This window comes from Gymnoscopelus braueri (assembly GCF_963280865.1).
Source record: "Gymnoscopelus braueri genome assembly, chromosome: 14".
In the NCBI taxonomy this organism is placed as follows: Eukaryota; Metazoa; Chordata; class Actinopteri; order Myctophiformes; family Myctophidae; genus Gymnoscopelus; species Gymnoscopelus braueri.
Window position 1 is genome coordinate 23,136,705 of NC_137619.1, and position 13,641 is coordinate 23,150,345.

The window sequence follows — 13,641 nt, forward strand, 5'->3', positions numbered from 1 at the left end:
TGATCTGTCTATCTATCGCTCACTCTCAACATCTTGGTCTCTCTCTCTCGCTATCTTTTATTTATTAATTTATTTTCACGCACGCGCGCGCACACACACACACACACACACACACACACACACACACACACACACACACACACACACACACACACACACACACACACACACACACACACACACACACACACACACACACACACACACACGCATGCATGCATGTTTGTATTAGTATACTTATGAGGACATCAACGTCTTAGGAGGGTGATTTTATGAATGCAATTTTTTGATGATTGTGCATTACATTCACCCATTCACACACACATTCCTACACTGATGGCGGATGAAACCATGCAAGTCACCAACTGCTCATCGGGAGCAATTATAGGGTTCAGTATCTTACTCAAGGACACTTCGACACTAACTCTGGGGGAGCCCGGGATCGAACTGCGGCCGCTCTACCTCCTGAGCCACTGCCGCCCCTCTCACTCACTCTCACTCACTCTCACTCACTCACTCACTCACTCACTCGCACACGCACACGCACACGCACACGCACACGCACTCACTCACTCACTCACTCACTCACTCACTCACTCACTCACTCACACACTCACACACACACACACACACACACACACACACACACACACACACACACACACACACACACACACACACACACACACACACACACACACACACACACACACACACGCTCTCTCTCTCTCTCTTCCATGGATGCCCCAGTCTCTCCCTCTGTGTCTGGCGTGCTCTTGCAGTAAAAGAGCAGATGTACGGAGACACATTGAGGAGGTTGGTGGAGAACAGCTGTCTGATGCAGTAGAGCTCAGAAACCTTCTGAAGGAGGGAGGTGCACACTAAAATCCATATTGTTAATTTGACTCAGAAAGTTTATGAACCAAATGGTCCCAAATGAACACCGAGGACTTTACTGTGTGGGAAGAGAGGATAGAATATGGACGGTGAGGAAGGAAAGAAAGAAAGAAAGAAAGATTTAGGTAGGTGGACAGTAGCCTGGTAAACCCTCCCTCCGGAAATCAAATTTCCATTTGATTCCAGGAGTGAGTCTAGCATGAAGGCTTGTATGGGCGTTTCTAGCGCATTACCAAAAAACCGAGCCTATCAGCGTCGTCGCTCATCGTTCTGTGATTGACAGCTAAAGTTGGCCAATCAGGTGGCGAGTTCGAGTGAGCCCGAATGGACCCGAGTGCAGCCTCAGTGCAGCCGACCAAACAACGAACGGCAGCCATTGTTTCTGTGGGCAGTTTCTACTTTTTATTTTCGGTTTTAAAACGCTCTCAAACTTATTTTTTGAGGCACGGAATTTACTTATAAGATATCGTTTGGATAGAATGTAGTTGTTTAACTTCATATATGTGGTCAATTAATCATGACAGAGCCTATTTTTAAAAAAAAAATCAGAGAACCGGCAGGGGCGGGCAGTGGTAGCCTGGTAAACCCTCCCTCCGGAAATCTCATTTCTATTTGATTCCAGGAGTGAGTCTGGCCTGATAGCCCATTGTGGGGGTTTCTAGTGGAATTACCAGCTAACCGAGCCTATCAGCGTCGTCGCACATCGTTCTGTGATTGACAGCGACAGTTGGCCAATCAGGTGGCGAGTTCGAGTGAGCCCAAAACACGAACGGCAGCCATCTTTTTCTGTGGGCAGTTTTCTCCGCTATTTTTGGGCGGTGAAACCGCCCCTATAAGTGAGATTTGGAAAAATGTACATTTTCCTGCGCTGTGATCTGGGCCCAGGAAATTTGTACAATTATCCTGCGCTGTGATTGGCCAATCACAGTCTATTCAGGACTGTGATTGGCCAGTGTCACATGACACATGTGCATAGCCCTATATAAAAAAACATAACTTGAAAAAAAACATAAATTGGTTTTTTTCAAGTTATGGTTTCGTCCATCATAAAGAGTGTTTCAATAAATGTATTTATCTTTTGTACATGATTGGTTGACTCCATTCAGTATTGTGATTAGCTAGCAAGACACCGCCCACTTCACACAGGGTGTGATTTTTTAATTTTTACTTCAAAAAGCTCTCTAACTTCTATTTTGAGTGAGGCACGGAATTTACTTATAAGATATCGTTTGGATAGAATTTAGTTGTTTAACTTCATATATGTGGTCAATTAATCATGACAAAGCCTATTTAAAAATACAAATTTAGAGAACCGGTAGGGGCGGGCAGTGACACCCATGTATCCGAATAAGGCAACCCATTTTGGGCATGCAACGTCTCAAAAGTCCCTCTGCGTCACATTAGACTGGTGAACTGCTGATTGGCTGAAGGGGGAAAATTATCATTGGCTGAAGGGGTTGTCAGTCAACGGTATTACTCCCGCCCAACTCCAGCCCATAGCCAATATTGCAGAATGGGCGATCAGGCCAGACTCACTCCTGGAATCAAATAGAAATGAGATTTCCGGAGGGAGGGTTTATCAGGCTAGGGCAGTGGCACGCATGTATCCGAATAAGGCAACCTATTTTGGGCATGGCCATCTCAAAAGTCCCGTTGCGTCACAGTCTCTGGAGGTGGTAAAAATGCACTGCAATTGGGTTGTCAGTCAACGGTATTACTCCCGCCCAACTCCAGCCCACAGCCACTATTGCAGAATGGGCGATCATGCCAGACTCACTCCTGGAATCAAATGGAAATGAGATTTCCGGAGGGAGGGTTTACCAGGCTAGGTGGACAGTGGGAATACAGGAAGGAAGGAGAGAGGAGAGTCAGGGGGGGGGGGGGGGCACACCGGGGTGGGACACAGTGAGAATCATGGCTCAGGAACTGGGTCCTGTGGTGACAACAGCAGGTGACCTCTTGATGACCTTTGGTTACTCTCCGCTACTTCCAGGGAGAGAGATGGGGAGCTGTGTGTGTGTGTGTGTGTGTGTGTGTGTGTGTGTGTGTGTGTGTGTGTTGGACGATGTGTCTGCTGATGGATGCCTTGACATTTATGCACCTGTGTTTCATCTGGTGCTATATTTGTGTGTGTGTGTGTGTGTGTGTGTGTGTGTGTGTGTGTGTGTGTGTGTGTGTGTGTGTGTGTGTGTGTGTGTGTGTGTGTGTGTGTGTGTGTGTGTGTGTGTGTGTGTGTGTGTGTGCGCGCGTGCATGCGTCCGTGTGTGTGCGTTTGTGCGTGTGTGCGTATTCGCTCCTGTGTGTGTGTGTGTGTGTGTGTGTGTGTGTGTGTGTGTGTGTGTGTGTGTGTGTGTGCGTGTGTGAGTGCGCGTGTGTGCGTGTGTGCGTGTGTGCGTGTGTGTGTGTGTGTGTGTGTGTGTGTGTGTGTGTGTGTGTGTTTTTGTGTGTCTGTGAGGAGGTTTACCTCAGTGTGCCATCAGCCTCAGAAGGTTTCCTACTTTGTTTGGGGATGGGTTCGTTCCAACAGGCCCCACAGGAGGCCTGCTCCGCTGCCAAACCATTGGACATGTGAGCTGTCCGGCTTATTCCGCAGCCGCTGCTACTGGGATTTGTAGTTGGGTTTTTTGTGTGTGTGTCTTTTGTCATCATGGCTGATGTGGCAGGGGAGGAGGCTGTGCCAACGAATCTCTGTCAGTGAGTATAAGCTGTTTCAGGATCAGCAAATATTTGACCACTCAAACCCCATATGGGTAACCAGAGTCCCTCAGGGCTCAATACTAGTATCTTTTCTGTTGTCTGTTATTGTGGGGCCAATTGACAAACTCACAACGTGACGAGTTGTGAGCTGGGGTTTAAGTGGTGTTAAGAGCTTGATATACTTTGTTGCATGCAGTGTCGCACACTGAAAATAGCAGATCTACAAGCTAACAATGCGTTGTGCTCTGACAGGCTGTGAGCTTGTAGATCGGCTATTTTGGGTGCGCAACACTAGGTGATCTTTGCTGGGAAGTGGAGCAGGCAGCACTCTCTCTTCTGTGTTTTCTTTATTGAGACAGACATACTCACATTTTATTAGATTGTCCAGGTCTGCCTCATTCGTGGTATTATTATATTATTAGTAAGACAAGGCAAGGAAAGTTTATTTGTACAGCATGATTCAAAGTGATTAAGGCATAAAAAAAGACATTTAAAGAGACATAAATATGAATCAAGTTGTGGGACTCAAACCCACCCCCACCAAGGGAAACAAACCTCACAAACAGGTAACTGTTTTTGTTTCTCCCTCTGCAGAAGACATGGCTTTGGTCTCATTCTGGCTATTCTGGCTATTCTCTCCATTACTTAGTTTGAACTGAGAGGGAGAGAGTCAAACGTGGGTGATGAGGGGTGGGTTCGTCACTGGTCTTATTGTATAGCACTTACTTCTTTTCTCTCTCTCTCTCTCTCTCTCTCTCTCTCTCTCCCTCTCTCTCCCTCCTCTCTCTCTCCTCTCTCTCTCTCTCTCTCTCTTCCTCTCTCTCTCTCTCTCTCTCTCTCTCTCTCTCTCTCTCTCTCTCTCTGTTCATTACCATTAATGTCATACTGTAATGTATGTCGCTAAAAGAAAGTAAATAGATTAAAAAAAAAACATCCATAATATAAAGAGAAACACATCTCCATTGCAAGTTCTGGTTTTCCGTGTTAAGTGGTCAGAGGGGTGGGCCGCGAACGCTTAAGAGATTTCCAATCAGGGCCGTGATCCAGAAAAGGATGAGAACCACTGGTGTATGTAATGGGCTCAATAGCAGGGGATAGACTACTGCAGGTTTTCCTTCAAAGTTCTCTTTATTCCCGTACAGCACCAGGAACCTACATTCACCTGTTTGCCATGCCGTAGCAAGTATAATCGTTAGTTGTTTTCACATGCAAATAAGATCCAAGAAAGAACAGATAAAACAATGTGTCATGACACAGGGTCTCTCTGAGTGTGTTTGTGTGTGTGTGGGGGGGGGGGGGGGGCACGTGTTAATGTAGTGTGATTTATATATTATGTATAACTTGCATTGGAGTGGTTAAGGCGTGTATAACCTCTGACTCAGCCTGACATCTTGTCGCGGTTCGATTCCCGAGCATGCCGGACCGTTGCTACGTGTCACTCCCAGACTCTCTCCCATTTCCTGTCAATCTCCACTGTACTATCAATAAAGACATAAAATGTCTGATAACATTGTTCATAACATAATAACAATTGGAATCAATCATTTTTTATCCTGTATAATTGTGTTGTCCCCAGATTCACTGTGTTTTGGTTCACCTGTTGATGTGCCGTTTGTCATTTATGGCCCTTGTTAAGTTGTTTTAGAATGACTTAAATTGCTAATATATAGTAGGAACCATGTTGGGCTGGACTAATGTCTGTCTTCCTTGTTTATGTAGGTCCATTGGTTACACTAAAACATACCCTGCTTTATCGTCTATTAATCTAAATGGAACCATAATTTACATTGAAGAAGTGAGACGTAGGGTAATTTTTCCGATGGACTTCTGGACATTCAAACTCCCTTTTGCAACCAATGGAGTCACATCTGATAGTGAGATAGTATGCAGGTTTAAGTCACTTCCGCATTGGCTTCATTTTTCAGACCGGAAGCTTTCAATGGACACATTATGTCCAGCAAGCAATATTATAGAAAGCAGCTAGGCATTATTTTCTATGCAAAACCACCGAATAGATGTCAGCAAAGTAGATGTCCGTTCATCCACCCCTCCAAAGACCCACTCACCTTTCATCTATCACCTTTCCTTTAGCATTGTCTTGAATAGTCCTTGCATGAACCTCAAAGATACAACGAGGCGGCTCTCACTCAGATGGTGAATCCTGCTCTAATCCTACTGTCGGTCCCTACAGGGGCATCCAGCAGCAGCTGTCGAGCTACAGGGAGACGGTGGTGCGTCAGGCCACGTCGGCGGCGGGCTCCACGCACCGCGACGACGCCCCCACCTGCGGCATCTGTCACAAGACCAAGTTCGCGGACGGCTGCGGGAACCTGTGCTCCTACTGCCAGACCAAGTTCTGTGCTCGCTGCGGGGGCCGAGTCTCACTGCGCTCCAACACGGTGAGAGAGAGAGAGAGACACACACAAACACACACACACACACACATAGAGTATATACATACAAAATCATTGCCGATTGTCCAGGTCAGTCGGCCACAGGTGTTGGATCTCAGGTGGAGGTGATGACGTGTAGTTTGTGCGTGAGCGTGTGCGTGCGCGTGTGCCTGGGCGTGTGTGCGTGCGTGCATGCTGATGTGGTGAATGAAGTACAGTATACATACTGTGTACTTTAAGCTCTGTGTGTCGTGTATGCTGTGTGCATGTGTTGAAGTGTACATTTGTGTGTGTGTGTGTGTGTGTGTGTGTGTGTGTGTGTGTGTGTGTGTGTGTGTGTGTGTGTGTGTGTGTGTGTGTGTGTGTGTGTGTGTGTGTGTGTGTGTGTGTGTGTGTGTGTGTGTGTGTGTGACCCATGGCAGGAGCTGGTAAAGGTTAATTGGGCATTAGGCTGTGCTGTGGACCAGGAGGAGGTCTCTGTCTTTCTGTCTCTGGACCTCAAGGGGTCCAAGCTGCCCTATACACACACAGCAGGGGGCACCTGCTGAAGGTGTGTGTGTGTGTGTGTGTGTGTGTGTGTGTGTGTGTGTGTGTGTGTGTGTGTGTGTGTGTGTGTGTGTGTGTGTGTGTGTGTGTGTGTGTGTGTGTGTGTGTGTGTGTGTGTGTGTGTGTGTGTGTGTGTGTGTGTGTGTGTGTGTGTGTGTCTTTTTGGCTGTGTGTGTTGGGATCTCCTCTTAAATACTGTAGATGAAGTCACTTTCCACCTCTGCATGCGCCTTTTCCTCAACATTACCACCAATTGTGACATTTAATGATCACATAAAGATACCTGCACACTACACACACAATGGAAGACCTACAGTTGGACACGCACGCACACACACACACACACACACACACACACACACACACACACACACACACACACACACACACACACACACACACACACACACACACACACACACACACACACACACACACACTCACACGCACACACGCGCACACGCACGCACGCACACACACTCACTCGTTCAAATTGAAACGCATGCAAGCACCCAGATTCCTAATTACTTCTCAATTGAGCGGAGAGTTCATCCTGTGTGAGGAGTAGAGGTGGGAGGTCTTTGAAATATGAATGAATGACCTGTTGAATTTTCACACACACACACACACACACACACACACACACACACACACACACACACACACACACACGCACACGCACACGCACACGCACACGCACACACGCACGCACACACGCACACACACACATACACACACACACGTTCAAATTATTCTGACTCGTTTGGTCTCTCTCTGCCCTTTCATCCACATGGGGACGCTGTCTGTCTGTGTGTCTCTCATCTGGTCTGCAGGAGGACAAAGTGGTGAGTCTACTTTACTTTTCTTTCTCTCTTTATTACGCTCTTCCGCCCCTCTCTCTAGAAAAGCCTTGAAGCCTAATTTATACTCCGTATTACGATGGAATCGCTTGCCGAAAAGAACATATTTACACGTTTCAAACAGCCTTTGCTTGCAAATTTGTTATTTTTGCCAAGCGACACCATCATGCAATGGACTATGAATCTAAATACATTCCTCTGCTGGTGTTTAATGTCAGGTTAAATCTTCACTTGCCCTTGGTTGCCCCCAGCCCCCCTCACCCACCCCCAGGTGGCGCTACCAAAGCTCTACTCTGACAGAACTGGGCCAAGCTCACACCACGCAGCCAACTGAATGACCCATGATCACACACTCGTCACTTTAACCACCCTAAAGAAACCCCTTCTGTTGGTTCTGAACCCCAAGAATAATATTTCACAGTTTCACAACAAAACAAATCCAGACAAATATGTTGCAAAATGTAGCCTTTCGTATATTTTGAAACCTACGTCACCTACTGTATGTCCTCTCTGTATGGAATGCAGGTCTTTATATATGACTGGCTAGTTAGTATAGAGTTGGATGGCTGTCCTGACTTGAACTGCTACTTGACATGGATTCATTTAATTACTCTGGAGTTGATTAATCTTGCCTGGCTCAGTGGTCTACTACTGGTGGTGCAAAGTCACTCTTGCCAGATTGTGCTCCCATTGGATGAGAAACAGCATTGGATGCTGGGAAGCAGATGAAAGTGTCTCCACTCCAGCAGTCGTTCTGTCAGGGAACTCTGGGTTGGTGTTCTGAGTTTTTAACCTTGATTGGACCCCGGTTCTTCTCTTCTCTCTCAAGTCAAGCACTGACTTTTTTGTAACATTGCCATGATTGATTAGATCAGTGGTTCTCAACCTTCTCAGGCCGTGACCACCCAAAATGAACATATTTGAACTGGGAACCCCCCACCCTGACATGCACTTGGAATTGTAGGAGTTGAGACATTACATTTAGTTTGACTCGGTTCCACAGTTAAATATTGTGAAAATAGCCGATCTACAAAAAGGTTGCGAGGCGTTGTGAGCTTGTAGATCGGCTATTTTCACAATTGTTGCCTCTGTCTTATATTATTTGACCATTTGGCCAATATTTGACCAGTTTTTATAGAATAGTTTGTTGATTACTTTTGATTACTTATTTATTTTCTTTCTGGGTTTTTTGGTGAAAACGAGCTATATTCAACTGCTGATAACAACAGAACGGACGATCACAGTTACACTGTTTTTGTTCCGGTGGAAAGAGGAGAGACTCGTCTCTCCACGGAGACACCGTTTGTTTACATCCGGGTTGAAAAAAAAAGATCAGTGGATCGTCAAAAAGACTCAGAATAAGGTAAAACCGCTGGCACTGGCGGATTAATTAATTAATTAATACCTGGCAGTAACATTGGCACTTTCAGTGTCATCTGGGATGTGGGGAACCCACAGGTTGAGAACTACAAATGATAATTTATGCATTTGTACAGTACCTCTGAGAGTCTACAAATGTAAACGTTGGTTCAATTTGTACGGTCTGTGATTTAAATGATCACTTAGAATTCTACTGTGTATTTTGCTACTTTTCTTTGGTAACCAGCCCTGTCCCTTTTTTCAAACCATAATGTGACCTGCTCTACTGGAGGTCATTAGAATATTCATTCCTGTCTTCAGTGGTGGACAAAGTATATCAAGTAAATGCTGAAGTATTCAAAAGTACAAATTACAAAGTACATTTTAAGTTTCCCCAAAAAAATATTAAAAGAAAATTCTGACATTTTCCGACATTTAAAAAAAAAACAGATCTACTAGCTCTACAGTTATTGTCACTATATTTGAAATAGGGCTTAAGTGGTTAATTCATAATATATTTTTGCAAGTTTGGGTCCCAAGAGTCCCTTCGTAGAATACAATATTTCAATTTGAAATGTCGCAAAGAGAAGTCACGTACAATAAAAATTTGCTTAAGCACAGTACTCAAGTAAATGTACTTAGTTATGTCCACCACTGCCTTTCATGTACATAACTCCAGTGTGTTCCCATGAGCACTTGAGTGACTTCAGTACAGGTAACATTAATTTGGACATCCCATGAAAACACACACACACGCACACACGCACACACACACACGCGCACACACACACACACACACACTGAGCCAGTTCTCGTGAGTTACGCACTAAAAGTGGCTGATATATAGTGTACAGTGTGTGTTGTGATGTACTGTATATGGCGGTATGTAGTCTATAGCGCATTTCCATGCTAATGAAATTCTGGGCTCATTATCTGCTGTGATTTCTGAGCTCTGGTTGGGAGACCTGTGTGTGTGTGTGTGTGTGTGTGTGTGTGTGTGTGTGTGTGTGTGTGTGTGTGTGTGTGTGTGTGTGTGTGTGTGTGTGTGTGTTTGTGTGTGTGTGTGTGTGTGTGTGTGTGTGTGTGTGTGTGTGTGTGTGTGTGTGTGTGTGTGTGTGTGTGTGTGTGTGTGTGTGTGTGTGTGTGTGTGTACTTGCATGCGTTTGTGCTGAAGCCATGGCTGTTTTTGAAGTCTTCAGACCCCCTCTCCTGGGAGTGCTGTGTGTTGCTCTCTCTCTCTCTCACTCTCTCTGTCACACACATGCATCTGCAAAGACATTTTCTGATGCTCACACATACAATTTCATGCACACACACACACACACGCACGCACGCACGCACGCACACACACACGCACATACACACATGCATGCACGCATGCACACATACGCACACACACACACACACACACACACACACACACACACACACACACACACACACACACACACACACACACACACACACACACACACACACACACACACACACACGCACATCCTTCAAATTGTAATGTCCAGGGCTGTATGTGAGCGGGGGCCTGTGTGTGTGTTTATGAGGTCATAACTCAGAACAGCTGATTGCTGTTTTTAGACCCATTCTAATTTAGGAACAGATACAAATGTGTTATCCACTGTTGTCTGTTACACACTGATATACCACTCACTGTTACTTTAGCACATTATGACACAGAACATTAAGAGAGTGCAAAAGGAACACATTATAAAAGGGCATCTGAGTACAATAAAAAATAAAATTAAAAGAAGTCAAAACAATTAAAAAAAAGCAGAGAATGAGAATGAAATTACAGTGCAGATGAAATTATTAGCAAACCTCAGTAAAAGGCAGCGGCAAACAGAGAGGTATTTAGCTTTGAGATCTGAGAGTTGTAGCAGATCTACAGTTTTTCTGGGAGTTTTTTGCAAATATGCGATGCATTAAAAACGCTGCAAAACACTGCTTCTCCACGTGTAGTTCAGATTCTAATCTGGGGACAGAACGCAGAACTGTCCCAGATTACCTGAGAGGTCTGAATGGTTCATGATGTAGTACAAGATCAGAAATGTATTTTGGCCCTAAACCATTCAATGCTTTCTAGACCAACAGTAGTATTTTGAAATCAATTATTTGACAGACAGGGGGGGTAGTGTAAAAATCTCAGAATTGGAGTGATTATGGTCCACTTTTGTGGCATTACTAAAGACAGCAGCAGCCTTCTGAATCAACTGCAGCTGTCCGGTCGATTTTTAGGGAGATCTGTAAAGACACCATTGCAGTAGTCCTAGTTGAGTCTACTGAAGATGAACTCATGAACGTCTTTCCAAATCTTGCTGAGACGTAAGTCCTTTAATCCTTGATATATTCTTGAGGAGATTGTAGGCTCAAGGCTGCCCTTTGTAAGTGTTTTAATGTGGCTGTTGAAATTCAGGCTTGAATCCATGACTACCCCACAATTTCTGGCTTCAGTTGTGGTTTTTAACATTATTATTACTGTTTGAATCTGAGTTCTGACATGTAGTCGTTCCTCCTTGGCGCCAAAAACAATTATTGCCGTTTTTTCTCTAACTGAATAAAAATCTGGCACATCCCAATCATTGATTTGTTCAATGTCTTTACTCAGTGTTTGTATTGGACCTTAGTCCGTTGGTGATACACTTATGTTAATGTGTGTGCTGTTGTTTTCCAAATCTGAGCCAGTGTAGATGTCATTTTGTTCCGCTAAGATGTGTATTTCCCTATCTAGACACTGGTATACTCACTGTATCTACATACTGGTATCTACACTGTAGATACAGTGCTGTGACTCAGAGTGCTACAGTAATGGTGAGTAGTATACCATATACTGTACATTCTACAGTATGGTATACTACTCACCATTACTGTAGCAACACACTGGCATCTACAGTACACACTGGTATCTGGTGGCGTCTATACTAACTCATATCTACCACTCCCTGGTGTTTTCGGAAGACATGACAGGAGAAAAGGAAATACTTTTTTTTGGTCCATTGACACAGGAAATTGAACTACAGTATGTCTTTTTTGCATATCCCTTCAATATGTCAGAGCACAGGGTCAGCATTGCTTGTGGGCACCGCTGATTTAATACCAGCCACCTTACAGTCACCAGATGGAATACTCCCTCCTGTCAATACCGGTGATCGAACCAGCAACCTTTGGGTCACCGGTTGGTACATCAAGGCCAACCTTTTCTTACGCAGTGTTAGGAGCAGAAGTTCTGGCATTTGGAGCTATACCCAGATCACTACACTTTCCCCCCCCAAGGGACTGTTCTATTTTAGGACAACCCTCAGCCAGTGTGACTGCTCATCACACTGTAGGATCCCGTACTTCAGCATCTTTTCTGGGGGGTTATTTTCTCATGCTGTATGGTTTGACATTTTCGAAGGCGATATACAGTACATTACATTCGTCCTCCTTGAGAGCCACAGAGAGGTTGGACGATGTCTGTGGTCACTCCAGCACATGGCGGGTGTGTCTCCATGTCCGGTATGTTAGGGGAGAGAGACAGAGAGAGAGGGAGAGAGAGAGAGAGAAAGAGATGGGGGGGGGGGGGCTGGAGTGAGAGTCATGTGTCATCTGTTGTTAACACCATGGAGCTCCATGATTACTATTGATCTCCGGTCTTGCTAGCCTCCTCTGTCTCCGTGTCCATCTCTCATTGACTGGTCTCAAGGCGGCCATCTTTCTCCCCTGTTATGGCTGAGCGCTCATTATTGTAGGCGAAGTTGGCGCACACACGCACGCACACACACACACACACACACACACACACACACACACACACACACACACACACATATATATATATATATATATATATATATATATATATATATATATATATATATATATATATATTACAATATATATTACAATATATATTACAATATATATTGCAATATACATACATACATACATACATACATACATACATACATACATACATACATACATACATACATACATACATACATACATACATACATACATACATACATAGTATGTATGTATGTATGTATTACATACATACATACATACATACATACATACAAACTTACTGCCTCATTCTCCCTCACTCTTAATTTCAATTGACTCCACATTAAATTGACTATACCTAGGGTAAATGTATGCACGTTAGAGACATCTAGTGGTAAAAAGTATAGCAGCACCCTGATTGCCATCAATAGTATTATTAGAACTGTGTGTCAAGCTCAAGTGGGTTGTGCGTACGTGTGTGTGTGAGCACAAAGCTGAAGCTGAACTTGTCTTCGCATCGACCTGCTGATGGCACGTCAGAAAAATGTATGATACCCCCTGTCTCCCTCATCTGGTCCCCCTCTAACATCACTACATTATTTATACTATTGATTCACAGTTTAAATCTAGATATGGTCCGCGCGCGCGTGTGTGTGTGTGTGTGTGTGTGTGTGTGTGTGTGTGTGTGTGTGTGTGTGTGTGTGTGTGTGTGTGTGTGTGTGTGTGCGTGTGCGCGCGTGTGAGTGCGAGTGCGTGTGCGAGTGCGTGTGCGTGTGTGTATGTGTGTGATTGACCCTGTGAGAGACGAAGATCCTCCTACAAAGTGAGTAGTTCACTTTTGGGTGTAGTTATGGTTGTTTGTATGTTTATTTACCGGAGTGTTTTATTCGTTTGCAGTGTGTTTACACACACACGCACGCACGCACGCACACACTAGCCACGCACATGCTTCCCGTGTCTATGCGTTATACTACTGTGTGTGTTTATATTATACCTCTATGGTTATACTGTCATTGCCAGAGACCACTTCCTGGTTCCCGCCTCCCTTCCCCAGAGGAAGGAGGCTGATCCATTGGTCTCACCTGTGAGTGACACAGGAGGCGATCATT

At 44.7% G+C, this 13,641-nt stretch overlaps 1 protein-coding gene across 2 annotated transcripts in view; it reads left to right on the forward strand.

Annotated features, from left to right (window-relative positions):
- The window catches only part of rims1a (regulating synaptic membrane exocytosis 1a), a gene marked incomplete at both ends in the record, with an annotated part of 103,493 nt that overhangs the window by 26,769 nt on the left and 63,083 nt on the right, over positions 1 to 13,641 (forward strand). For both annotated transcript variants that reach the window (XM_080450312.1, XM_080450311.1), the window contains 2 exons: positions 5,786 to 5,993; positions 7,367 to 7,378. In XM_080450312.1, coding sequence (XP_080306438.1) covers positions 5,786 to 5,993; positions 7,367 to 7,378 — 220 coding nt within the window. The remainder of the gene's footprint in view (positions 1 to 5,785; positions 5,994 to 7,366; positions 7,379 to 13,641) is intronic.